At 34.0% G+C, this 27438-nt stretch overlaps 7 protein-coding genes across 7 annotated transcripts in view; 3 read left to right on the top strand and 4 right to left on the bottom strand.

The window, feature by feature from the left end:
* The window catches only part of LOC144849726 (putative aldolase class 2 protein PA3430), a 98308-nt gene that overhangs the window by 18580 nt on the left and 52290 nt on the right, over nt 1-27438 (bottom strand). The gene's annotated exons all lie outside the window — the stretch shown is intronic.
* On the top strand, nt 1576-10262 carry LOC144849690 (sodium-dependent noradrenaline transporter-like). Its single transcript, XM_078706698.1, has 13 exons — nt 1576-1954; nt 2325-2456; nt 3050-3290; nt 4415-4553; nt 5244-5378; nt 6273-6376; nt 6842-6966; nt 7354-7466; nt 7795-8026; nt 8465-8565; nt 8729-8899; nt 8999-9073; nt 9199-10262. The coding sequence occupies exons 1-13, from the start codon at nt 1624-1626 to the stop codon at nt 9220-9222; spliced, it is 1923 nt and encodes a 640-aa protein (XP_078562824.1). The 5' UTR covers nt 1576-1623; the 3' UTR covers nt 9223-10262.
* The window catches only part of LOC144849716 (trehalase-like), a 29798-nt gene continuing 15079 nt past the window's right edge, over nt 12720-27438 (top strand). Inside the window, exon 1 of the mRNA XM_078706739.1 lies at nt 12720-12790. The gene's annotated coding sequence lies outside the window, so the exon portion shown is untranslated. The remainder of the gene's footprint in view (nt 12791-27438) is intronic.
* On the bottom strand, nt 14223-15179 carry LOC144851036 (uncharacterized). The gene has a single exon (XM_078708558.1). The coding sequence runs from the start codon at nt 15114-15116 to the stop codon at nt 14223-14225; it is 894 nt and encodes a 297-aa protein (XP_078564684.1). The 5' UTR covers nt 15117-15179.
* Nucleotides 17171-18718, top strand: LOC144850020 (uncharacterized). The gene has a single exon (XM_078707183.1). It carries the CDS (start codon nt 17310-17312, stop codon nt 18198-18200), a length of 891 nt encoding a protein of 296 aa, XP_078563309.1. The 5' UTR covers nt 17171-17309; the 3' UTR covers nt 18201-18718.
* On the bottom strand, nt 21866-22952 carry LOC144850240 (uncharacterized). The gene is made up of 2 exons (XM_078707479.1): nt 22890-22952; nt 21866-22828 (listed from the first exon to the last, which is right to left on the bottom strand). Exon 2 carries the CDS (start codon nt 22788-22790, stop codon nt 21912-21914), a length of 879 nt encoding a protein of 292 aa, XP_078563605.1. The 5' UTR covers nt 22791-22828; nt 22890-22952; the 3' UTR covers nt 21866-21911.
* On the bottom strand, nt 23892-27390 carry LOC144849983 (uncharacterized). Its single transcript, XM_078707128.1, has 3 exons — nt 27272-27390; nt 27183-27195; nt 23892-25764 (listed from the first exon to the last, which is right to left on the bottom strand). The coding sequence occupies exon 3, from the start codon at nt 25754-25756 to the stop codon at nt 24875-24877; it is 882 nt and encodes a 293-aa protein (XP_078563254.1). The 5' UTR covers nt 25757-25764; nt 27183-27195; nt 27272-27390; the 3' UTR covers nt 23892-24874.

Raw genomic sequence — 27438 nt, 5'->3', positions numbered from 1 at the left:
TGGAACAGGCCGAACTGCGCTTAGGTCAGCAGGAGGGACACCTAGTTAATCCAAACTGGAACAGGCCGAACTGCGCTTAGGTCAGCAGGAGGGACACCTAGTTAATCCAAACTGGAACAGGCCGAACTGCGCTTAGGTCAGCAGGAGGGACACCTAGTTAATCCAAACTGGAACAGGCCGAACTGTGCTTAGGTCAGCAGGAGTGACACCATGGCACTTAAGGGTACGTAATGAGGTGTATTAATACCCCTTTAGTAATATAGTTAACAAGGGTATCCCATCTAACGTCCGATTGAAAAAAACACCAAGAAATTTAGCAACGGTGGTAAATGCATTAACGAAGAAAAAGATTTTCCAAATTCAAAAACCTTTTTTTCTTAAAAATACTGAATAAAAGTGAATGACTACGGTTGTTTTCTTTTAATTTCTTAAAATTTGTCAGAGGAAAACCTACTTACCCTATATGTTTGGCCCCGTTACGCCGAGATATTTTTTTTAACCTAAGCGAAACAATAGTTTAGCTTGTTAATATTGATTTATTGAAATAAGTTTTTTTCTTTTTCAAAAATCTTAGTCGTGTTAGCCTAATAAGCTATACAGTGTTAGTTAAATTGAATTAAACTAGTTCGTGGTACATTTCTACTACATAGCATGTCGAATAACTATTATTTATTGGGGAAATAAATAAATCGTATGGAAGGATACGAACATTTCCTTCATAGAAAAAATAAAACATGCCAGGCGGATAAACTGAGCCGGCATCAGAAAGGTTAAATTGAAGTTCATATTATAGAAAAGCCAATTTAGCCAATGTGGTACACAAAACTCACATTAATAGATAATTAATTTTATCCCATTACGTAAATTGATAATATAATAGTATAATATAACCATATTGGATCATTCTTTCATTTTATTTAATTAGTACCAAGGCAATAACTGGAACATGCTATGTAAATTAATGTTTATTATTTGATTAGACTATAATAATTTGGTTCATGACTGTTTAATCAATTTATGCCAGGTATGTTAAAGATCAGGGTTAATGATCACCCACAATTTTACTGTAGGCAATTATAACGTCATTGTTGTAGTATAGTAAGGTCAGGGTATGTTATCCTAATCATAGTGATCAATATAATTTCCTATTGGGTCTATAGATAGTTTCAAACCTAGGTACTTCAAAGAGGTCAGGTCAGGCAAACGACCGAACCTACCTTTTACCCAATAGAAATCGGTTATTGTTAATTATAGTATCAATAAAAGCAAGGTGCAGTTTACTATTAATATCTGCATCCAAGTTAACTGGTGTACATATCGTTAGATAGGGAAATAATACATACATTACCGGATCACTAGATGGTTAGACGCACACATTGTATCGTAAGTACTTCAAGAATGTTTTGGTCATAGTTTTATTTTGGGTAGGCCTACGGCAGACCTTCTTTTAAGTTAAAACACGCCTCAACCATTTTCAACATTTAAAGTAATAATTTATTAATAATGTTTCGTGTCATAACATTATATTTCAGGTTTTTTAGTTTGATTTGACCCTTTTTTGGGAAGCTCTGATAAAAGAGAGTCTGATCTACTACCACTGACGCTGGCCATCTACTGGAGACAATGGAATCAGAAACATCATCCGTTGAACTGACACGCATGACAAACCTCTATCCAGATCTTCCAAACAAGAACGAAACAAATGGGATAGTCAATCCTTCAGAACATGAACAGCCGGATGTAGAAGATGTAGAACGGTATCCAAAAATGAACGGTCAGGAGGAGAGTAAATATATAGATGGTTTTGGTGTTTCTGAACATGAAGGACACGTAGATGGTGTTGAAAGAGAAACATGGGGGAAGAAGATGGACTTCTTACTATCTGCCATCGGATTTGCAGTAGACTTGTCAAACGTATGGAGGTTTCCGTACTTGTGCTACAGAAACGGTGGAGGTACATTATAGTTTTTTTTTTACTTTTCACGTAACAAAAATGATTTTAGGAGCAAATGTAAATAAATCACAGTTGTTTATGTTTTGAAATATATTATATATTATGTATAGGTTACTTATCGCTTGAGCTAAATATAACAATACCCCACTTTACCCTTAGTAAAATGAACTCGCCGTTCAAAGTTGCAGGGGCAAAAATAATCTACCAACTGAAATTAGATATTCGACAACAACAAGCTAAATATCAATCTCATTTCTTTTCACAAAACAAACTCTTTTTCGAATCTATAACAGGGACCAAAACAGGTTTTTCCATTTACCTCATGATTGTGAAAACATGGATAATATTCAAATTATCTATTTTCTTGTAGGTGCTTTCTTAATCCCTTATGTAATATTCTTAATATTTGGTGGTATGCCATTACTGTATATGGAGATGTCTATTGGTCAATATCATAGAGAAGGTGCTATCAGTCTTTGGAAAATATGTCCTCTTTTTGAAGGTAAGTGCCATGGTACATAACTGAATAAGGAAATAACACCGAGTGGTATGGCTCAAATTTAGTGAAAATTACTGAAGGTTCAGTTAGTTGAAGCTATCTATGCACTTTCGTTCAAACGGAATATAAATAAACAAAATATATTCTAAATAATATATATACCTTAGAAAAGGCAACTCTTTTCTCGCAACAGTACCGTAGCGTACGTTACCAATGTTTACCAGCTAGGCGTACAGAACTAAGCCTAGCTAGGCTAGACATAAAGTCACGAGAAGACATTCACTGCGAGCTACTTATGTAGTGCATTGTTTCTCTTTTTTTTAAATTATAATTTACCATAAAACGTACATTTAAGACAAGAAATGATCTTTGTTTAATGTTTTTAAAGTAATATGCATTATTTTTACAAAACGTCACCAATTTTAGGGAATGGGTCTTTAATTAACTTGTGCCAAACATTTCAATATTTCGTAAACATTATGGCAAATCGTAGCATCTTTGGGAGCAATCGGTTTTAAAAATAAAAAATGTCAATATTTTTAGAAAATGAATTACGCTATTGTTACTTTCTATGCTACTTTACTGGTTACTTACAGGCGTTGGATGGGCTGTGGTCCTGATTGCATTCTACGTAGCGTTCTACTATAACGTCATCATAGGCTGGTCTATTTTCTACCTTATCGCCTCTTTCTCAAAGGATCTACCTTGGATTGGGTGTGACCATGACTGGAATACGGACATGTGTTACAATGGAACCGACGGTTACGTTAACATTGGTGGTGATCAAGTGTGGATCAATGCATCAACGGGAGACTCGTCTGCAAGAGAATTCTGGGAGTAAAGTAACACTTTCTTTTCTTTTCACTTAAATGCATAGGCCTACAATTTAAAACATCGTTTTTCTAATCTATGAATTTTATTAAGTACAAATTCCAAGAAAGTTATAGCAAAGCCATTGTAAATGTTATTGTCATGCATATATGATTAACAGTAATAGTTTATCATATATATTTTACCATACACCATGGTGCCAGCGTAATAATACATACTGGGTCTTTTTTTACACTGTGAAAGTTAATTCTTTCTCCCTCGTGGGGTTTTAGAGATTATCATCCGGATGAATTGGCAAGGTCAATAACACTATAATACTAGCACTTTTGGACCCTCAGTACTTATTTTCTATATTGTTTGTATACAAAATTAAAACTTTGATAAGACTTTCCGAAGTCGCGAGTCATTGTATAAATATTATAATAAGAAAAATGGTTGGCCTAATAACGTTGTGTTTTTTTTTAAATCTAACATGGACTTTGGTTAATAATTGACTAAGGCCCAAACAATTTCTAGATTAAACGATTAAAGAATTCTTTTTTTTTTTGTTTATTTAATAAAATAAACGGTAACAATGACTTGCGCTTTAATAAACTAATACACAATCGTTTTATTCATAGTGTACAAACGCTTACGATTACCGGTATGTACTATATTTAAAATAATAGAGACCACAGTGCACCATTCGAGATAAAAAATTCAGCATCAGCCGCTTGAAAATAACAAGATTAATTGTTCTCGCCTGTCATCATTTAATTGACATTTCATATTTTTAATAATTTGATCTTTAACATTTTTAGAGGATTAAAAAAGTGATTATTAAAATCACATTTTACTTTATAATATACATTATTATAATTAGAGAATAGTAAATAACGTAATGAATGTAATAAGCTAAAAGACACCTATTCACCTTGACTAGCATATGTTGTCCATGTATATAGTGAAACAAATAGTATTTCGTTTCACAAAGTTTGATATTATTTAAAATGTATCCGACTCTGTTGTATATGTTTACAATTTTGAAAAGTAATCGCTTGACACTTGATCTATATATTTTTGTTTCAGCCCGGCAGTACATCACTGGAATCACCTCTGGCAAACTAAATACATGTTTCTATTATTTACAGACGAAAGGCCTTGCAGATTCATAAGAGTGATGGAATTGAGGACTTAGGAGGGTTGAACTGGCAGATGGTTTTGTGCTTTGGCGCTGCCCTAAGTATTGTTTATTTTACCGTTTGGAAAGGAGTCAAGACGTCCGGAAAGGTGGGTTAAGTGCATGATAAGTAAAATAATTCAATATTTATTTATCTGACCAACTGCAACAATTGTAGCTTCGGGCGTCAGGGTGTTGAGTAATTTGTTAGATGTTTTGCCCTACTTTGACGCAATTTGTACTTTATACTATACATTGAGAATACAAAAAATATCGAACACAAAATTACTATACTGGCATTCATACGTCTAGACCACTGATGGCTAGGGGTCAGATTTGTAAGTAAGCGCGTACTGCACCAAGAGGATTTGTTTGTAATCACTGTGAAGTAGCTTTGCGTCAGGGTGTTGCCATGACAAAACATCTGACAAATTATTTAAAGTATTTTGAAAGTATATTTAAAATATTTCTGAAATTTGGACATTCTGAAATACTCTTTATGTTCTGTATATATTCATCGTTTTATACTAAATCTGCTTCGTATCCAAAAGGTAATATACTTGAGTTACCAATTTTATTTAAAAACATGTTTAGGGAAATTGAACTTCACTTCGATTATCGCATTTTTATTTTAAAGGTCACCATTACATTTGTCAACTCACTTGCGTTACGCTTACGTTCTTCTTCGCAAGCAAGTGATTAACCAGTAACATAAACTCTTTTTCGACGAACTGAATAAACTAAACGAATAATTCGTTGTAGGCCCTATATTGAATTTGTTTCAATTATAATTCTAACAGGTTGTATGGGTGACGGCGACTATGCCTTACGTTGTATTGCTTGTTCTTCTGATACGAGGTGTAACGTTGCCAGGAGCTAAAGAAGGTATTACGTATTACGTGAATCCTGATTTCAACAGATTAAAAACAGCACAGGTAAAATCATCCAAAAAAGTGGTATCAAAAAAGTCTGTCTTCGTAACCTCACTCTTTTAGATTATGCATTTTTCTTACTCTCATTGTTTTTTCATAATGAATTTGGTTCTCCCACAAAGAACGCTAAAGGAAGCGAATTGACCTATCGTAAGCGACAGATCGAATAGTCCATCGCTTGCGATTGGTCAAATCACTTGCCAATGTGTGCAAGTGGGAACCAAACTTAAGTGTTATGTTAAGTCGCGTAAGCTCAGCCAATGTTCCAATGAAGTCAAAAGTAGGTTATTTCTTGCATGTGTTACTATGAATTGTAGTAACCTTTGGGCCAAGTATACACATGTGAATATTTGTGATTTTCAAGTGTACTAATGTTTTAGAAAACTTCCTGGCCTCGGCACTGTAGAACCATTACATGTTTGTCATGAAAAATGTTCCCACCTTTAATAGGAAAATCTGCTAAAGGCCTGATTGTATTTGTAGACTGGAAGACAATACTAACAAACTAGTGAATACTAGGCCTATAGCAAGTTTTAAATTCTCAGAGTTTAAAGTTAACTCCTTTAAACATGCCTGATAATGCGATACATTTTTGTTGGTTTATCAACTGAAATGAATTTTAATTTGTGGGCGTTTTACCGATAAGCTGACTAAGTTCTACGAAGTAGGCCACATTAAAATAGTACATTATTATAGTTATGGTTGATTCCAGATTTTCCATTTCAAAATGTTCTTTTTCTATTATTTCAATATTTTATTATAATTAAATAAGTTAAAAGTTAAAAATTAGAAAGAAATGTAATCCTACTTTCAGAAGTAAATAGTTACGTCGATTGTCATGTGGAAAAAAATAATATGATGTAACCAATTACAATTACGATATTTTTATTGATAAAGGTCTGGGTCGATGCGGCTACACAGATATTCTACTCTATAGGGGCTGGATTTGGTGTCCATGTTGCTTTCTCTAGCTATAATCCGTTTCACAACAACTGCTATTTGTAAGTTGCATTTACTTTCTATTTCACGTGTTTCGAAACATTTCCCACTTGTTTCTTTCTTTCTGTCTTTCTTAGTCTCATTTCAAGGCATAAGGAGCAGTTAAAAGAGTAATAAGTTACAACCTTGGCACTAGGTCAGGATTGAACACTGGCACTAGGTCAGGATTGAACACTGGCACTAGGTCAGGATTGAACACTTGCACTAGGTCAGGATTGAAACCTAGACTTCGGGATTGGAAAGCAAGCACTTTAACTACCCAGCTACAGCTTCACTACTACTTAATTTATTATTTACTTCTTTTTAAACCGAATATGGCATTAAATCAAATAAAATAAAGGGATGTATTTATTGCTTTCTCATTGAGACTCACAAACGAGTTTTATTCATTCATTTATTCATCATGTAAATTCATTACATTACGTATTCATATAACAATACGGCTATCTGTATCACTTTCTCCACAGTGATGCGATGTTAACAAGTAGTATTAACTGCATGACGAGCTTTTTATCTGGATTTGTGATTTTTGCCTTTCTTGGATACATGTCAGTAAAGCAACAGCGTCCAATAGAAGATGTGGCCACTGATGGTAAGTACGATACCGTTCATTAATACACATGATTTCACCCGGTTTTACAGATGTCTCCGGATGTACAGTAACTGACAATGTAAGTCATCTAGATACTGTGCATTATGTACTTTTGAACATGTTATGTTGATATGTTATCCCTGTCATTAGGGTCGCAGAGATAGGGATAGCATGTATTAAAAGTCAGTGACACCTATAAAGTAGACTCGTATCTAGATGACTGTCAATAGTCAGTTAAAATCTTCCTAGCGACAGCTGCAACTGAGTGACTGTTTTGACTGAATACTGTCTTCTGAGTATTCAGTTCATATTGCTCAGAATGTTCACAAAGAAGGCTCTAAAATCATTCATGAATTACATATACATTTCATTTCTTATTGTTTTAAGGCCCTGGACTTGTTTTTGAGGTATACCCAGAAGCAATATCCACTCTCCCAGGATCCACTGCCTGGTCTATTATTTTTTATATCATGCTTATCACACTTGGCCTAGACAGTTCGGTAAGTTTACCGTTTACCACAATTAAAATTACTAACAACTGTAATTGCACAACAAAATACGTTCGTCCAATTGAAAATGTGCCACAAATCGAAACCTATCAAATAATATAGATCTGAATACAGGATTATTAATAATTATATAGTTTGTAGACGTTTTATGCCAATAACGAAATCGAAAACTAACCGAACGTAGACAAAAAGTGTAATATTAGTATTTTAGAAAGATTGATGATTATTACAGACTGCGACGAGAGGCACTCGTTTCAATAAATGCTGTTATATATATATAGTAGTTCTGAATATGCACTGAAGCCTTTTCCTTTTTTAGTTTGGTGGTTTTGAATCAATAGCTACTGGTCTCATAGATGCGTTTCCAAGGCGCCTAAAAAACAAACGGAAGCAACTTGTGTTAGTAATGTGCTGTGTCGTGTTTCTAGTCGGTCTCGCCAATGTGTCATACGGAGGCTTGTATGTGCTGACATTAATGGATTCGTATGTCGCAGGAACATCATTGCTATTTGCAGTGTGCTGTGAAGCTATTGGGATATCGTGGTTCTATGGTATTTAAAAAAAATTAGAATAGGGCCTGGATGCTCTCTCATTTTACAAGAAAACGAATAGTAATGGCGAAATCATAGTACGTCTACAATTTGCATCAATAACAGTTCCGGTACAACGAATTTGAGAGTACAAGTTTCTGGACCAGTGTCCAACACGAACTTTCATTCTCCATTAATAAATAAATCAGGTTACGGCTGATACAAAATGTGATATGTCGTTTATTTATGTATGACCATGGAGAGGAAATATATTTCCTCCATGGTATGACAGTATGTATGTGTTTACATTTCATAATACATTTAGTTTTCCAGTCAAAATGAAAGTTTTATGATTTGAAAAACATTATTAATTTACTATCAATTATTATGTATTGTCTGGACATCATTTTTTTCTGATCTTCTTCAGTTTGTAAATCTCTTAATTCTGTTAAATTAAAGGTGTTTATGTCCTGGCGCCAAATATCGAAGAAATGATTGGATCAAGACCTCAACTTTGGTGGCGCTTTCTTTGGAAATTCATCTCGCCAATATTTCTATTTGTAAGTTTTGTTAACATAGTTTAGCACACAATACTTATTTATTTCTCATTGAGAGTAAATTAGTGTGTACGCGTGTTCATTTATTTCCACCTAATGTAGGACTAGGCCTAGCTCTCTATATGGTTTAAATTGGTATTTATGTTTTTTTGTGATTTTTTTTTAGGTGATTGTAATTTGCAGTATAATATACTACGAGCCAATCACATTAGAAGAATACGATTACCCTAAATGGGCTGATGCAATTGGTTGGTGTATGGCCCTATCATCGATGTCACTTATTCCGACTTTTGTTGTCTACTCAGTAGTTACAGCAGACGCATCCACCTGGAAACAGGTAATATGCAAATAAATTAATTTTCTGTTTGTTGAATGCTGTCGAAAAGGTGTAATGCATGTAAAAGCATGTAAAATGTTTCTATTATTGTTTCTACAGAGGCTTGCGTTGGCAATATCACCAAGAAAAGAACACGCTAAAATAAAAAGTTCCGGAGAAGTAGTCAGATTTAAGGTTAGACAATCTTCCTCTCAGCCCTCGTTTTTCATCGATTACCGGTACATGTTTGCAATCAATGTATGTGTTAATTCGCAACCTTAAAAGTTGTGTAATTATGTATATATTGTTTTCTCTTTTAGGTTAAGCATTGGGTAACCTTCTAAGAATTCGAATAATGAAAATTCGTTATTAGTGAAAACAAACTACGAAAATGGAAATTTGTTTTATGCAAGAGAGAGAGTATATTGTACCACAGCTTCAAACGTTCTTTCTTCTACATTTTTAATCTTTCTTACGTACTGAATTAGGCTTATGCATTCACTGTATATTATTGTAAATTATATATATATATATATTATAAAGCAATGTAATGTAGAGGTAAGTTTTAACGTCGTCTTACTCAACATATACTAATTTGTTAATACTTTGTATAAGGTCTACCCATTTATTTTATTTTAGTATTTTGATTAATCATGTGATCCGCAAGACCATTTTAAGAATAATGGTGACCATCAACAATTTAGTGTACGCCAACAATTAATATATATAGGCCTATATACATATTTTTGGGAACATTAATAGTGTGTCAGTGTTTATTTTCTTATAGTAGGCCTAATATCCTTTATTCCAAATGATGTACCAGTTATGAAACCTTTTTCATACTAATATTGAAATACTGCAAGCATGTGTAATGGTTTTTGCTCACCTCAAAAGGAAATCACAGCAGTTTTCTCAAAATATGTTATTTCATTATGTTAAGCGAAAAATCACACTTCACCCATGTTTTCAAGGGTTTACACACTCACCAAAATAAAATTATGAGTGAATTAATATACTTTAGAGTATTTTCTTCCTCAGATCATGTTTAAAAAACACATAAACTGTCACATCAGTCGATTTAGACTTTTTGGCCTACCTTTATTGGTTCTGACCTACTGTGCGTCGTGAGCGAAGACAATACCGCATTTTCAGTACAAAGTACAATTTCATTTTTTCTACAATTTGTAGTAATGATTGCATATGGGTCTAGGAGAGACATCAGACAGGTATCATGAGCTCGGGGAGTCAAAGTTTAGTTATGATAAATTGCCTAAAGAAACGGGCATCTTTAATTTGTTTATGTAATATTATATAGTTTGTATTATGATTAGTGTAATAATTGATATACTATTAATAAATGTGCTTATATGTACGTAAGAATGTCAAAAGACTACAGTTTGTGTATGGTATTTTTGCAAACCTTTGTATGTTGATTTGTTTGATCTGATGACCTATATCACTTTATCTCGTGATACTCGATATATATCGTTTACAAACATTCGTAATTATCACGTGTATAATACAACGTTTGTTTCATTATCTTGTCCCAAACAGCGCCCCATAGTAAAAGATTTTGAACTATCATCGTATTGATGTTGATTCTACAAATAAGAGACCCGCGTGAAAACAAAGTTTTCTTATATTAGTTATCGAAAATAAAATTATGTTTTGTGAAATGGATCCAGAATATACATACATACCTTTTGTGTTTATGACGTACACAATTGTACATACCGCCCTCATGATGATGGTACGCTCGACAAGAAGATCGAGGTACAGTATATTCAGCGCGTACTCATTCTGACGATGAAGGAATCTCATCTCAGTTCCCGTTAACCCCATACAAGAACCAACAAAAACAAACTATCTGTTTGTAACATATTTATTCTGGGCAGGTGCGGCCACACACGCCAACTACCAATTAGATAGTGAGAAGGAAAAGTACGCGAACTGGTGTAAAGAACTTAACAGTGTGACGTGTTGACCGCGAATGACTAAACATACTCCCTTTCCCACTACACCTGCACAAGTCCATTTGCATAACAACACACGGCATACCAAACCGTGTCGTACAACTACGATGAGATATAAATTCTCTTCTAAACACGTAACGAAGAGAATTACTAATTCTCTACGCAGCGCCATTTATGCCTTTATTTACTTCAGAAATAGAAAATAGTACTACGGTAACTGGTCCAGTGGATACAATTTGGCACCGGTGGAGCACAGTGATATAGAATAGAAATAAGTCACTAATTTAAATATATTTTAATTTGGCGCCAGTGGAGCACAGCGATATAACAGAAATAAAGGCACTTAATGTTATTATCTTTTCGTATATAATAAACTGTGCTCAAGTGGACCCAATTTGGGAAAAAAGAACTCCATGTGGAAGAGAAGCCCACCCAAGAAGCCCACCTTTTCGAGGTTTAATGGAAAATAATGCCTTTGTTTCTGATTTTAAAAAAGGTCCACTTGTTTAGGCCTGATATTTACAACCCTCAAAATATCTCTCTTTCAAAATCAAAGAAAATATTTATTTTCAATTTAAAAAAAAAAAAAAAAAAAAATATACGTAGAGGTTCGAACCCAATCTACTAGAGCTGAGAGCACCCAAACCTGAGCATTACCCGTTACGCCACAAACTAGTACATGACTGAACAGCTGATAATAGTCTATTTATACGTGTATTACGTAATTCATCATTACGTCATAAATATCCTATTAACCTTGTAAAAACCAAAATGATCAGTTAGCTCAGTCGTCTGAGCGTCGTGTTGACAACACGTATGTCGTGGGTTCGATTCCCATGCTGGTCGGTGGAATAGAGTTAAAGGTATGCGACCACTGTGTTTGGGGTTCACAGAATTATACGTCCCCCTTTCCACCACACATCATGAGGCGACAACATCAATGCATCTGGTGATGTGCTGGAAACGACCCCAAAAGGCTGTGGCAGGGCCTTAGTGCTGAGGCAGGGAGAGCACATTTAACACCATTTTTTTTATTTAATTTTTTTTTTTCAACCTGTATTCGATCTCGTACATTTTATGTTTGCCGCCCCCAATTTATTTTCATCGCAGGCGTACGAAACGTTTTGGTATGTCGTGCGTTGTTATGCAATGGTTGTGCAGGTGTAGTGAGAAAGATGCTATTGTTAGTCTTTCGCGGTCAACACGCCACACTTTTGACTTTGTTAATCAATGTTGCTACATTGGTAGCGAAAATGTCCGATTCATGCAAGCTATTGTATTGTAATATGTTATGAATAAACTTTTATGGTAGTTGGTGTGTATGTCCGCCCCATAATAAACATGTTTTAAACAGATAGTTTGTCTCCGATGGTTTTTGTATGGGGTTAATAATGGAGAGTGAAATAAGATAAAATATAGAACATTTTCAAAGATGCCGATTTCTAGACCAATTTCGAAGCTTAGACTAAGTCCGCCGCCGGGCTAGGCCATAGGCATATACGAAGTCTAGTTTTTAAAGTAGAAAACCCCACCTAAAATTTGAAGTAGGATCTGGATAGTTGAAATGTTAACATTATAATTATCATAGGTGATTATGTATAGTAATAAGTATAAGTAAAGATATTAACATTCAGTGACTTATTTCTAGTTTATATCAGTGTGCTCCGCTGGTGCCAAAGTGTGTCCACTTGAACACAGTGTATTAACATACGAAACGATATTAAAAGTAGTGACTTATTTCTATTTTATATCACTGTGCTACCCTGGGTCTACTTGAGCAGTTACCGTAGTACTATTTCTATTATTGAAGTTAATAAAGGCATAAATGGCGCTCCGTAGTCGTCGCTCTGAATATACCTCGAAGATCGGAACGACTAAGCAGCTTCTATTGTGAGTACCTCTTCTGCTGTTTACTTTGTGATAAAAAGACACTCTATCGGTAAGTAAACAATTGCTGATATGACCTTTTAATTTGAAAATTATACCTAAAATGTAATCATTTCCAGCTCACAGCCTCTTACTTAACTGCAAAATGTATATGAATAATGTCTGTGTTTTTGTGACATTGAAGCCAGCTCTGCAGCTAGCCAATAATTGATAAATGCCTCCAATGTATTGGTAGTGAAACAAACAACTAATTTTAATAGCAATGACGGTAATAACAATCTATATGTGTTGGAAAAACCAGAAATTAGGACTACTATAGGCTATATTGGCTTTCTACTGCTTTATAGAAGGCCTAGGTCCTAGCTGTGAAAATGATTTTCTGCATGCAACGCATGTAATCAAAGAACTGACCGAACCGGGACAATCCAGCACACTGGCCGAAACGTCCATGATACCAAACTATAGGCCTACTTATTTTTGTGGTATTTGAACTACCATTTTAATAACATATTTTACTGATATGTCCAATGTTTATATAAAATAAATTACTAAAAAACGTAATATTATCCACATATTATTTCGACAACGTATTAGTTCATACATTCCTCGACACAGGGCGTAATTTGTTTACATCGTTTGCCATTGTTTACAATACAAATTCGGTGATTTTTTAGGTCATAAATAAAGACAAGTAAGATACGTTATAGTTTTTGCCTCGCTTTATTATTTCATCGATATTACTAATACTACGCCACAGTCTCTCTGAAAACAAAACTAAACATTATTAAACGTGATCGATGAATTTATTATTAGGCCTATGTTTATAATATGCATAAGTCGACAATATAACATGGGCCGAATCGTCTCGGAGCCGAATCGTCTCGGAGCCGAATCGTCTCGGAGCCGAATCTTCTCTGGCCCGAATCGTCTCTGGGCCGAATCATCCCGGGTCGTATCGTCACTAGGCCGAATCGTTCGCTACCGTACCAATTGACATCTTTGGCTTTAAGAAGCGAACATGTTGTTTATATCAAACTATAATTCAACTGAACTCAAATAATTTAATAGAAACCCACGATGTGAACATGTCACAATAATGGATTTCATTATTATCATGTTTTTACATTTCACCATAATCATGTTTTTACATACAGTACAGTAACATCAATTATTTGTAAGTTTATTATAGCAAATCGATTGTTGATTGTTGTTTTTATTAGATTAATATTCTTTTTAGTTTTATATTTCAAGTTCAAGTTAATATTTATTTCTTTCAAAACAAAATAACAATAAAAAAAAAGAACATTTATTTTAATTTACAAATATTTTATGAAATTTAAAACAGACTGGAAAAGAAAGAAGTGTCTTTAAAAAAAATGTTAATACATTTCTTTGAGTTAAGGTATTTATGCCATTCCTCTAAGGAGTCAGTTAAAGAATGTTGGTGACGTTGATGTTCGTTTATGTCCATCTCACATGCACCCTTATGTAGATTCAGTTGATTGTAATCTAAAGGCGTACATTTTGTTGTAATATGGAAGAACAGTGTCTATACATGTTTTAATATCATCGTCGAGTTCCGATCGGTTTGGCTCTGGTTTGGAATTGTGGAAGTTTGTACTGGCAAATGCTTCTTTGAATAAGTCTGCCTTTTTGTTTCCTTTCACTGTAATTGCCGATGACTTCCAGGCCTGGGCTACTTCATCGCCCGGTTGCCAATTTAGGAGTTTATCGCTATACTTAATTCCAATTCGATCACAGAACTGCTTCATAGTTGACTTTGGGTTTGCAAGCAGATCATCAGAATCTATGATTACTGGGTTTTGTTCAATGTTGTTTTTAACTAAATGCTCGTAAAGTTGAAAACTTTCTCCAAATCCGTAATGTTCTGGAATCCATTCGGTAATATCAAGTTCGCATTCTCTGTCACTTTCTTTTAAAAATCTGCTTAACATGGCTTTCCACGAGACAAACGTCTTGACGGGGTTTCGAATTAGGAACGCATGACGGTAACCCATAGGTAACATATCAAGCCTACCTGTGATAGCAAATGCCATGTCTTTAACGAAAATCACCTTCTTTTCGGCGTATACTGCCTCCATTACATCTTCTTTAATAAATTTATATGTTGCCGTTTCATACTTCCAGCCTGCTTGATAACCCATCTTAACTGCGTCCATTGTTTTAATAAACTTATCATTGTCTCTCTCTACTTGGTCGTTGAAATGTATTTGCTTATCTGGTCCATAAAAATAAACACTGGTGTAAGGCTCATTGATGATTTGAACATCATCTAGGTTACTCATAGACTTTGTGAATGCTGTAGAGACTGTACGAGGGATACTCCAAAGAATTATACGAACCTGGTCGTCAGACATTGTTTCAATTGTGAAACGTGTTAGTTAATTATTATTAAATTAAATTATCCTCAGACGTTCTGCAACCTGAAGAAGAAGAAGATAATAAAATGAGTATAGGCTTAGATTAAGAAAATATACATCGTTGTTACACGGACGATATCAACAGAGATGACGTACCGGTAATGCATGCGCGTAGTTTCGGAAAGCAAGAACCGCTCGTTCTACTGTACCAAGGAAGCATACACGTAGAAGTTGATGGTAATTTAAGCAGTTTGCAGCTCCGAAAGTGTCAACTAAACAAATCTAGGCCAGGATTAAATTATCAGAGCTTACCTTGATTGGTTACTAGTTAAATACATCAATGTGGCAGATACTATAATGGCTTTTAAGTTTTGCTTGTAGTTATACTCCGTAGGCCTCAGTTATCAGAGCTTACCTTGACTCATGGTTACTACTAGCTGTAGTTAAATGCACCAAAATGGTAGATACTATAATGGCTTTTAAGTTTTCAGAGCTTACCTCGTGGAAGAACAAATTTTGTTGCGAACGAGCCTCCGTTTTAAAATAAAGATGTTATTATTATTATTTTCATAGTTACTAGTTAAATACAATAATGTGGCATGTGGCAGATACTATAATGGCTTTTTAAGTTGTGCTTGTATGTAAGTTATATCCCGTCATGACTGCCTTTTAGATACAATAATTGTTATCTTTGCCTTTATTGAATAAAATATCTCAACCATGAGAGTCGTGACGTAGAAATTACAATTACGGTACACATCAGATTACTTTTGTAATTGTGATTACATTCAACTTTGGATTTTGTGTGTTTGTTGTAGCATAGAGCTATTATAGTTCACTATATCTCTATGGTTGTAGTTTAAGAGCAATACACTTTTCTAGTTTATTTTAGCCTATACAAATGATATAACACAATTAATTGTTTGTAACTACTGTGGAGTAGCTTTGCGTCAGGATGTTGAGTAATTTGTCAGAATGTTTGCTCTACTCTAACGTAATTTTATGAAAATGAAATGAAATGAAAAATTATTAATGAATTAATGAAAAAACACCAGGTTAAGTTAATTTAACCATTACAATGTGTCCAAACATTATAGATTAAAGTTAGTCTACACTATCAAACGTTATGTGACACAAATATGTGTCATATCACTACCATATTTGAGCATATTACTGCCATATTTAGGCATACATCACACAACAAAATGGTTTGATAGTGTAGACAGAGCTTAACCAACGCTCGATAATCGATTGTACCGCTGCGTTTGAGCCCAAATATATTTTCACACAGCGAACTAAAGTAGGCCTATAGGCCTACAACAAAATGTTTCTAATCTTCAAGTCAAATAAAAATTGTTTATTTGAATCAATAAAAGAAAAGGGCAATAGAGATGTAAAGGAAACACGATAGCAACTCAAGATAGATAGATTGTGTCCCTCAATGCTAAAGTTTATGATAACGTTAGTAGCATAATGAAAGACAAGGCCCATCCACTCCATAGTAACTATCAATGGTCAAGATCTGGAAGGCGTTTGAGGACTGCTGGAGGTAGAACAAAAGGGTTCCTTATATTATATCCTTACATACTAACCTTCAACTAATTTTGAGAAATTGTATGTCAACATGAATTTCCTTCTGGACAAATAAAATGAACTATGAAGATTACGAGAAAACCAAATTTATCCTACTTAACAGAGTAAAAAAAAAGGAAAACTTAACTACGTACATCCTCTATCGTTCAAACGATTTACAAAAACCTTATATCATAATATAACCTTATTATCATTATTATAACGTAAAGTTTTTCTGATATAAAACATAATTTTCATAGTTAAAATCTTATTGCGGTATTGCCAATCTGTAAAATGTTACCTATTACTTACTATTTTGGTGCTTGCTATCGTATTGCCTCGTTCAAAAGAATAATAATAAAATGGATATTTAATTGTTGTAATTGTGCGGGTTATATAAAATAATATATTCAGCGGAGGATATGTTTAGTTCAATACCATCTTGACTTTAATTTATTCAGCGGGTAGATATATAAGTTAATTTCCATCTGTTTGGTGATCAATAAAGATAACACATTTTCATAACCAATATCTACAATATATAACTGAGAAGTTAACAAGGACAGCCCTTCGAACGTCTGATATTCCTCAGAAAACATCGCTGTTCTGCAAACAAAGATGGCTGAAAACTGTCAAGCTCGGGTGATGCTTTGGTGCATTCCACGTAGTATATCCACGGCATTCACTAAATGTATGAGCCACCTCGATGACGTGCAGATTATAAGTGAACCGTACGCTAGTGTATATTTCTGTGGACCTGATAGACAATTGTTTGCTAAAGATGAAATAAACAAGGACAACGACAGTTTCCATGAACTTGCGAACGCTGTTGAGATGGACTATCAAGCAGGCTGGAAGTCGGATACTGCCACTTACAAGTTCATTACAGAAGACGTTTTAGAGAGAGAGTACCCAGATAAAAAGGTAGTTTTTGCCAGAGATATGTCATTTGGAATTACAGGAAAGATAGATATGTTGCCTAAAGGTTACCGCCATGCATTTCTAATTCGTAACCCTACAAAATTGTTTCCATCATGGAAAAAAATGCTGAAAAAATTCCCAAATAAAAGTGGTAAAGAAGTAAACTTTGATACAAGTGGATGGCTTCCAGCAAAATATGGATTTGGAGAAAGTTTAGAACTTTACGAACATTTGGTATCATCTGGTATTGAAAAAAATCCAGTCATTATAGATGCTGACGATCTTCTTGCAAATCCTAAATCAATTCTAAAACAACTGTGTGAACGAACGGGAATAGAATACACAGATAAACTGCTAAGCTGGGATGGAAATGATGGTGTTGTTCAGACGTGGAAGTCTTCTACGATGCTCATCAAAGGAAATAAAGCGTGTGACTATTACCAGAACGCGTTTTCAAGTACCAGTTTTTCAACTCCAAAACCCGAACCAAACCGAGCAGAACTCGATGACGATGTTAATGCATGTATCGACGCAGCACAACCATATTACAACAAAATGTACGCACTCAGAGTAAAGCCTGAACAATAATTGTTAACATCACGGGTTCGAATCCAGTCGACAACGTTGTGAAGATTTTTTTGGAAATGTCTAATACTTTTAGAAATGAATATATATAATGTATTATTAGCTAACGTTTTACCATATAGGCCTATGTTAATTAATTCTGAACTTTTTTCTGGTGTCAAATATACAATGTCTTCGTCCGGCCAGTTATGCGGCTTTTGGTTAGTATCTTGTTTTTAGATCTGCTGATCGTTTTTCTGAAATGTCTTCGTCCTGCCACAATTATTAGCCAGATTTTCGCGACTTTTGGTAAATGAATATAAAATCTCGTTTTTAGATCCTAATTATATACCTTTTGATTATGTATGTATTAAGTATATTATGTTAGCTAACGTTTTATCTTACTGTATATTAATTCTTGCTGCAGACTTTTTTTTCTGATTTCAAATATAAAATATCTTCGTCAGGCCGGAACTTTTAGCCAATTTATATTCCGACATGGTCCTAATTTAGAACTGTTGATATGTTCATATCATTATCCTCCTCTTCCAATACTAGTTTGTGGAAGTTACCAGCATAGCACAACAATAGTGTGTAAATACTTTATTTGTCACTCTCATAACATAGAAACTTCATTAACAAATATGACAAAAAAGACTCCAAAAAATCAGCTTTCGCTATTCCAGTTGGCCTTTAACGTAAAATGCATTAATTATTAACACAATTGATTGTAAACTTAAATATAATAATATAACGTTATTCATGTTTCAATATAAAAAATAATCATGTTGTTCTAGGTAACGTTTAAGTTTAAAATCAAAGAGTTTCTTTGAGGCTAATGTTGCTATAAAGTAAACTAGTGGATTGTTCCAATATTCTAGCATCTCTAAATGACCAATTGACCACAATTAAAACTGTTTTCAAACCGTGTATTTTTTATATGTGCTACATACAAATTAATTGGGTGAGGCAATCTACAATAAAATAAAATTGAATAATAACGTAAACGTACCTTTTTTGCATGGTATAACACATAATTAGCAACTGCATTGGATCTAACCCTGTCATCAATATCAATAGTAATTGAAGATACATTTGGCATTATGGCGTTTTTAGGTAAACATCCGTTTGCAAAACTCCTCTACGCAAAATAATCTTGCAACGAATAATCCTGTTTTGACGCATGCGTACGGATTGGTATCTATTTATGTTATATTTTCTCATCCCTTACGTATTGCATTTTTTTTTGGACCAAGCAGACAGCAGAGTAATCATTATTTGTTTAATATTGTAATGTAACATTATATTATACTAGGCTTCATGTTGAATTTTAAAATAAAACATGTTAGTTGCATATATAGTAGTTCTTTTCAATCATTTAACAGTCGTGTAGTATACAGTTGTGTCGAATGGCCGAACTTCCTGGGCGGTTTCCGCTTAGATAGATACAGATTCTATTATGTGGGACAAGTAACCTACGCGGTTTTCTGTTTACCGCTCGTCTGTGTAAATTGGCTTTTAGGCCGTCATGTCAAACAGCCGGTACTGGTTCAAGGATCTCCACAACCATGGTTCTAGTGGTAGAACAAGTCTTCAATAAAGAATTAAACTTGTCCATATCAGTTTCTGTGGTTGTAGACAAACCGGGTAGAGTCGTTTATGGCAGATTTACAAAATGAATACTTCTGTGTTGATTGTCCACACCTGCGCAAAATTTAGCCCAGTTGAGACACACAGGTTATTATCACACATAAATTTTACCCGCAGTGTGTTTGTTGCAAGCCGTTGCTAATGCCAACTCATGTTTAAAATAAGTTTCTCCCCTAAAGGTCGCGTCAGCAGTCAGTAGGCCTACTGCCAATTCAGTTGTTCTCTTCTGTCCATGACAATGATCAAAGTATTATTACAAGTTGCTTCTTTATGTACAATATTATTATCGCTATTGCCATTAACGTAAAGAAAAATTACAAGTAATAACATTGCAATCACAACTTTTAATATTGATAATAATAAAAAAAAACAATAATTCCATTACTGTCAAGGAGTTATCAGGATTAATGTAACATTATTATCATAATTGTAATTATAACTAGATTTAATTCGTCACTATGACGAATTATAGGTTATATGCATTGATTAAAATAAAGATAATTGATTTGTAAAAGATATATTGATTGATTGATTTTCTCAGAATCTTTAATTATTTATGATATATGCTAGGATCTTACTAACGCAAATACAATAGCCGGTATCGCAATCCGATCAAAGATCCCTCTGCGTATAATGTCATAAACCACATTTGTTACATAATAATAAAGACATAAGTTTCTTTTTATCTAGATTTCATTATAAATCATGTGTATAATCTATACACTAAGAAATAAAATTGAACAAACAATACAAATAATAAAAAAAAATCTTATTTCGTTTCGTTACCCAAAGTGAGGCTCGATCTCGGTACCTTGAATGCTATAGACACGAGCACAGACCACCGAGCCATACGCAACTTACTAAAACATGTAGAATGATTCCTCCGTGTATTTACTATTCAGTAGCCACTTTGGTGCAGATAGATTATTACATACCGCAATGAATTATAATGTATTACTATGATGACATCTTTAAAAATTTAAAAAAATGATGCACTGTCTGTCAAACTATATACTTTTAACTTTAATATATGAAATTCTTAAGAAAGAAAGTTAATGTTAAGTTTGTTATTTCGGCCTAAGAAAATGTCAAAATTTGTTTGATTGTCGAAATTAATTTTTTTTAATTCAATATGCAATTAATGATGACTTAATCAACTTTTGTTCTCTTAATTTGATAATAAATCATACATATGATACATACACTTCAAGAAAATGAAATAAAAAATAGGTGTTCCCCAGCATTCTGACGATATATATTAATTTTAAAATTTAGCATATTTTCACTATTTTGTTAACTTATACGTGCGTAGCCTGTCACTTTTGACATGCTTGTATAACGCAATTTCGAGTTGAAAAGTGAATCAAATATGATGATATTATTAAAGAAAGATTGTAAAACAGAAATCGGGCAAAAAGAGTGCGCATTAACGTTTAACGCGCAGTGCGCGTGCAAAATTCTGCGCACTCGTGGCAATTTTTTAAACGCTTAAAATTGCCTGAAACGTACTCTAATTTCATCGAAAATAAATTTTGACAATTTTAAAACTTTTAAGCGCGCGTACGCATGCGTTATATGCGCTACGCACGTAATTATATTGCCATATGATGAAATATGACCTGAAATTTATGAGTACCAAATTTTGTTTAAAAGTGATTCATGCTTGTGAAGATATGATTACAAACGTGATTTCATTAAATCGCGCGTAGACCGCGTAATTTATGATTGCGCACCGTGAAAACATGACCACATCGATTCCTGGCCATAAGGAATATACTCTGAAAAATTGACTTAGCTAGATGAAACTGATGCCAAGATAATTCACGGACAAAATAGTGCTAAGGAAAGAATAAATAAATAAATAAATAAATAAATAAATAAAGATCCTGACAGAATCAAGAGGTTATATGCATATCATGCATATAACCTAATTATTTTACTTTTATTAGTATTTAATTTTACTGTAAACTAATTCTTGTTTTGTGTAAGCAAATAAACTAACAAAGTAGGTATTAACCGTTTAAAAAAATGTATTCTGCCATAAAGTGGTCTTTTATATATATATTATCTATAGTGATTGTATTATCAGTTGATTTTAGCTCTCAGCTTATATAGTTTATTGTAGTATGGTAAACTGGCATCAATACAGTGAATTACGTCTTTTGACAGCTCAGATCTCGAGGGCGCTGGTGTAGATGTACCAAAACTTTTACTTTCGAAAGCATGCTTATGGAAATTTCCAACTCTGTTCCACTGTAACATTTCTTTCGACATTTTCCAATCCATAGTGACGTCATGTCCACCATCCCAAGACAATAACTTATCTGTATACTGGATGCCAGCAAAGGCGCAAAACTGACGTAATATGGATTCGGGATTCTCTAAAAGATCGTCGGAATCAATAATAAACGGGTTTGGTTCGATTCCTGTTTTCTTGAGGTGCGCATAGAGTTGTAGACTTTCTCCAAAACCGTAATTTTCTGGTACCAAATTATTTTTACCAACTTCTAACATTACCTCTTCACCTTCGGTGAATTTATTAAGAAGATTTTTCCATGAGGGAAACACCTTTCCAGGATTACGAATCAAAAACGCATGCCTGTACCCATTTGGTAACATATTCAATTTATCTGTTATTGCGTATGGCATATCTTTGACAAAGATTACTTTTTTATCCGTGTATTCGGCCTCTAAATTTTCTTTTGCAGTAGAGTAGGTGAAGTTTTCCGATTCCCAAGCCCCATTACAATTGACTTCGAGTTCAGATGCTATCTTATTCATGTTTTCCCTCAACACTAAATACGATTCTGGTTTATCCTTTATGTCCGGACCCATAAGATAAGCCGCTATATAAGGCTCGTTCATTATTTGTACATCGTTCAAGTTGCTCATGCATACTACAAAAGCTGTTGATACACTGCGTGGAACGCTCCAAAGCATTACTCGTACTTGTTTTTCTGCCATTTTATCTATACAAGATACATAAAAACATTAGATTTGGCCTAAACGATTTATTACTGTTAAATTTGTTATTTATTTCATTTAAACACATACATAATACACAAATATTACTGTTAAATAGGCCTTGTATTGAAAATTATATTCTCACAGTTAATTTCCGTGAACATGGTGTCCATAAACATTTATTTCGACTGATTAAGTTTTACAGTTTGTTCATATAATATATAATTAGCCAGGTTCATGTCAAGAGGTACAATACTTATCACGAGATGACCCTATAAACAAACAAGACAATACAATTGCAGAGAAAATGTGATCACAGATCAGTTTGTATATGTAAAGACATATAATGTTTCTTAATTTTGCGGAAAACAGGGAGAGAAATACTATTTGTACGTGGACCAATGCTGTCCCATGGACGAGGCCTGGAGACTGATAAGAAGTTTCAAGTTTGACTACAGTATAAGTCAGTGTACCATGTCCCACATAACTGGCTCAGCCTATATATTGTGCAAGTTCTGAAACTTGAGCTGCACTGACGAGATCTAATAAGATCGAAACAGTACTGTCTGCAGATTGGATATATATATATATATAATTAATGTTCTTTGCCTCTTGTGTTTATATATATATATATATATATATACAGTATACAGTATATTATATTCTATTTAGTCTGTGCCTCATTTGTTTTATTTATTTTCTTCCAGTCCACTCAGGCAGCGCGTTTCTGCTTTAGTATTCTCTATTTTGTTCAAGTACTCTCACTTGCACTGATGAAGGGCTAGTGTTGCCCGAAAGCTCTGCTAATTTTTCTGGCTGTTTTACTTTATCGTTTTTATCGATTTAACTTTTTGGTTATTTTATATCTCCATTGAGATCCAGCCATTTATACCGAAAGAATTGTTATTGTTTTCTTTAATTTGCCTTTGGATTTATATATTATATTTAAGTACTCCTGCCAATAAAAAAAATGATCTTCATTCAAAAATAATTGTTGAAGATTTAATAAAATAAGACATTTCATGCTTCTCTCTTGATACAAAGATTTCTACATACCGTCGGTAGTTGACAATATTTCACCTGCAATCACCTCCACCGATAGCAAACTGCTACTACTGCTGATGCGTTTCATCGACCTTGTAGGCCTACAGGGCCGGGTAACGTTTGATACAGTAGACTTTATCGCGCCACACCCACTGTTTTATTGACATTTTGTCTAAATTATCTAAGTTTTCAAAGAGAGTTGATGCGTCCCACATTATTCATTCTTCTTCATATCAGATGTTTACATAGGGTTAGTACACACATTATTGTTCAACTAATTATCTTGATAATGTTCATTTTACTCCATTTTTATTCAACTTTTAAAAGTACAACTCATGTTTTATTTTATAAAATAGCGTTTAAGCAGTTTCTTTTTGTTTATACCAAGCTTTCACATAATAGCTTATTTTTTTAATTTCATATCTCAATCATTATGTTCAGATTTTTTTTTCGATTCTAACAATATAGGGCCAACTCTCTAAGTAGAAAGTATTGTATTGTGGATTAACAATCCAAAAGACATAAAACAACTGAAAATGTGAGATTCCGTTTTCGGACTTTTTTTCTGTTGTCTTGGTCAATTTATTCGATATTTCGTGGTTTATTTTACATCAACATTTTCATTTTCACACTATTTGTATTTTGCGCTATATAAATTTAAAACCATTAACCATTATATAAAATATTAATTATTTAAAACTGAATTCTCCAATTGAGAAATACAGTACTGTATTAGTTATACCAGGGAAGCGAGTCTTTCCTATACCTTATTTCATTCATGTTATACAGACAGTAACCGATAAACCAAAATATTTTTCAATACGTCATTATTGCTTTGTACATGTCACGCCATTTGGACACTTTAGATTAATATAGTACAGTACATTATCCATACTGTTGTATTGCGGCTACGCAATGGAACGATGATCAGTTCGCATAACATTGTAGGCACCTAGTACCAACAAAAATAACGTAACATCATTACTTTTTGATAGTTGCTAATACATATAATAAATAGATACTAATACCACGAAAACATGTTATCTAATTTTAGCTCTCAGCTGGAACAATTTATTGTAGTATGGAAAACTAGCTTCAATACAATGGAGGACATCTTCGGACAACTCGGATTTTGAGGGCGCTGCTGATGGTTTAATAAAACCTTTACTTTCGAAAGCATTCTTGTGGAAATTTCCAACGCTGTTCCACTGTAGCATTTCTTTTGATGCTATCCAGTCTTTAGTGACGTCATGTCCGCCATCCCAAGACAGTAACTTATCCGTATAGTCGATTCCAGCAAAGGCACAAAACTGACGTAATATGGATTCAGGGTTCTCTAAAAGATCATCTGCGTCCATAATGAACGGTTTTGGTTCGATCCCTGTTTTCGTCAGGTGTTCATACACGTGTAAACTTTCTCCAAAAGCGTAGTGTTCTGGTACTACTTCGCCTCTACCAACTTTTAACATTACCTCATCTGTCGTAAATTTATTAAAAAGTTTTTTTTGTGACGGGAAAACCTTCTCAGGGCTACGTATCAGAAACGCATGTTTGTAACCCTTTGGCAGCATGTGTAGCGTATCAGCAGTCATTGTGCTTGCCATATCCTTTACAAAAATAACACGTTTACTCGGATATTCATCCTCTAACCTATCTTTAACGAATTGAAGCGTTAAGTCCTCCGACTTCCACGGGTTATCGCAGTTTACTTCAACAACAGATGCTATCTTGTTCATACTTTCTCTCATTTCTCTGAGATCGTCTGATTGGTCTTGTTGAAAGTCAGGCCCGACGAGAAGAGCAGCTACATACGGCTCATTTATGACTTGTACATCGTCTAGCTTGCCCATACATATTTCAAAAGCAGTGGATACAGAGCGCGGAACACACCAAAGGAATACTCGTGCTTGTTTTTCTGCCATTGCAATATCTATGAAATTAAAAAAAAAAAAATTATTTTGTAAGCCTAATCTATTTACCGACTATTAAACATTTACCAGGGCAATTTTCAACATGAGTTTTCTGTCCTGATAAAATATTTCTCAGGCCCAACCAGCCTTGGAGGACAGCGAAATGTTAAACATTAATTTGGCAGTAGACAGCCTATAATTTATGTTATATTTGAACAGATTATGCAGATATGATTTTATTTTCTGAGCTGTTGAGGAATTTACGTTCATTTTTGTCGGCCTTGATTATACGGATACAGTTATTTAACAGCCCTACTGTACATGAAACCATGCAGAGAGTTGCTAATCTAATTTCTAAATAGCAAGTACTTGAATTATCTAATAAGCACAAAGCTATAACAGCCATGAGTTATCCTTTCTCCATCTGCTTGTATAACTATATTATTGCTTTTTTCACATCACTATTTTTCCCTTATTATAATACTAGGCCTAGTTGCTTAAGCCTCCCAATTACGAGAAACAGAAAATATATTCCAACATGTAACAGGTATATGTTTAGCCCCTTTTCAAGGCTCAATGGTCCGAAGCAATTTAAATCAATTAAAACGAAACATCAGACTTTAGTGCTAATAAAACAGAACAAGGCCATATACATGGCTGCAGTCGCGTGCTCAAGTTAGTGTTTACCAACCAACCGACAGACCAAGTGAGCTGTAGAGTGAGCATAATCGCGCAGAAAATGGGTCATTGCACTGCATCAAGCAGATGAAAATTAGAAAAAATGGATCTTTTTTGTTTAGGAAGTGTATTTGTTTCAACTGTTATAAGCCCCTATTACCAACACAAGATCAAATTCCATTCCAACAAATAAAGTAAGGTCATGCAACTTACAGTAATGGAAATAACGCAAATAAAGAATAATTAAACATTGTAAAGAAGTCATTGAAGCAAATAGAGCACTAAAAGCAGTGAATTATTTTGTTGAAATAAAAAACTGAAGCCATGGTACTTTATTTAATTGTTTTGCATTCTGTATGTAATATAATATTGTACAGTGCATTCATATTTAAATACTGTAAAACGGAGTATAAAACATTTAAATGTGGTAATTGAAATTAGCTGTAGCATGGTGGTTAACGTGATTGCCTTTCAATCCCAAGGTACAGGGTTCAATCCTCACCTAAGCCCGGTTAAAATGAAACTTGACGATCGTTACTCGCTGTTGGGTTGGGTGCGTATGAAATAAAAAGAATGAAACATTCACATTACTTATTTAAGCAGAACAGGCCACTCACACTAATTATACAAAAAGAATGCTGGTCTAAATAAACAAATAATATCAGTCAAAGTAAAGTACCAACATCGGAACATCCCTCACCTCTTGTAGGCCTACATTCAAATGAATACACAAGGTATATTATGCCTATATTGTACTTACTGTAGTAGATTGACTTCTGTCTGTGATGATCCCCCTTTATCTAACGAATGTACCTTAAACGAATACACCAGTACTGGAATACAATACACACGTTGTATATTATAATACTGTACGTGATGAAACACATCACCAAATTCTGATCTGATGTTCGAATCTCAAAAGAAGCTATTATACCATATAGGATGCATATGCTTCGTCAACAATATAGCTAGCATACCTACAAACAATAGTAGCATGTATTGTATGTATGTATGTA

The sequence above is a fragment of the Antedon bifida genome, chromosome 8 (assembly GCF_963402885.1).
Source record: "Antedon bifida chromosome 8, ecAntBifi1.1, whole genome shotgun sequence".
Classification (NCBI taxonomy): Eukaryota; Metazoa; Echinodermata; class Crinoidea; order Comatulida; family Antedonidae; genus Antedon; species Antedon bifida.
Note: the sequence above shows the minus strand (reverse complement) of the source record. Positions and strands in the feature narration are given on the sequence as shown.

Excerpts from the sequence above, each read along its gene's own strand:
- LOC144849690 (XM_078706698.1), top strand. The coding sequence starts at position 1,624 with ATGGAATCAGAAACATCATCCGTTGAACTGACACGCATGACAAACCTC. Across the intron at positions 6,377-6,841 it reads TTTCACAACAACTGCTATTT|TGATGCGATGTTAACAAGTA; the intron begins GTAAGTTGCATT and ends CTTTCTCCACAG. Across the intron at positions 8,900-8,998 it reads ACGCATCCACCTGGAAACAG|AGGCTTGCGTTGGCAATATC; the intron begins GTAATATGCAAA and ends TTGTTTCTACAG.
- LOC144851036 (XM_078708558.1), bottom strand. The coding sequence starts at position 15,116 with ATGTCTGACGACCAGGTTCGTATAATTCTTTGGAGTATCCCTCGTACA.
- LOC144850240 (XM_078707479.1), bottom strand. The coding sequence starts at position 22,790 with ATGGCAGAAAAACAAGTACGAGTAATGCTTTGGAGCGTTCCACGCAGT.
- LOC144850020 (XM_078707183.1), top strand. The coding sequence starts at position 17,310 with ATGGCTGAAAACTGTCAAGCTCGGGTGATGCTTTGGTGCATTCCACGT.
- LOC144849983 (XM_078707128.1), bottom strand. The coding sequence starts at position 25,756 with ATGGCAGAAAAACAAGCACGAGTATTCCTTTGGTGTGTTCCGCGCTCT.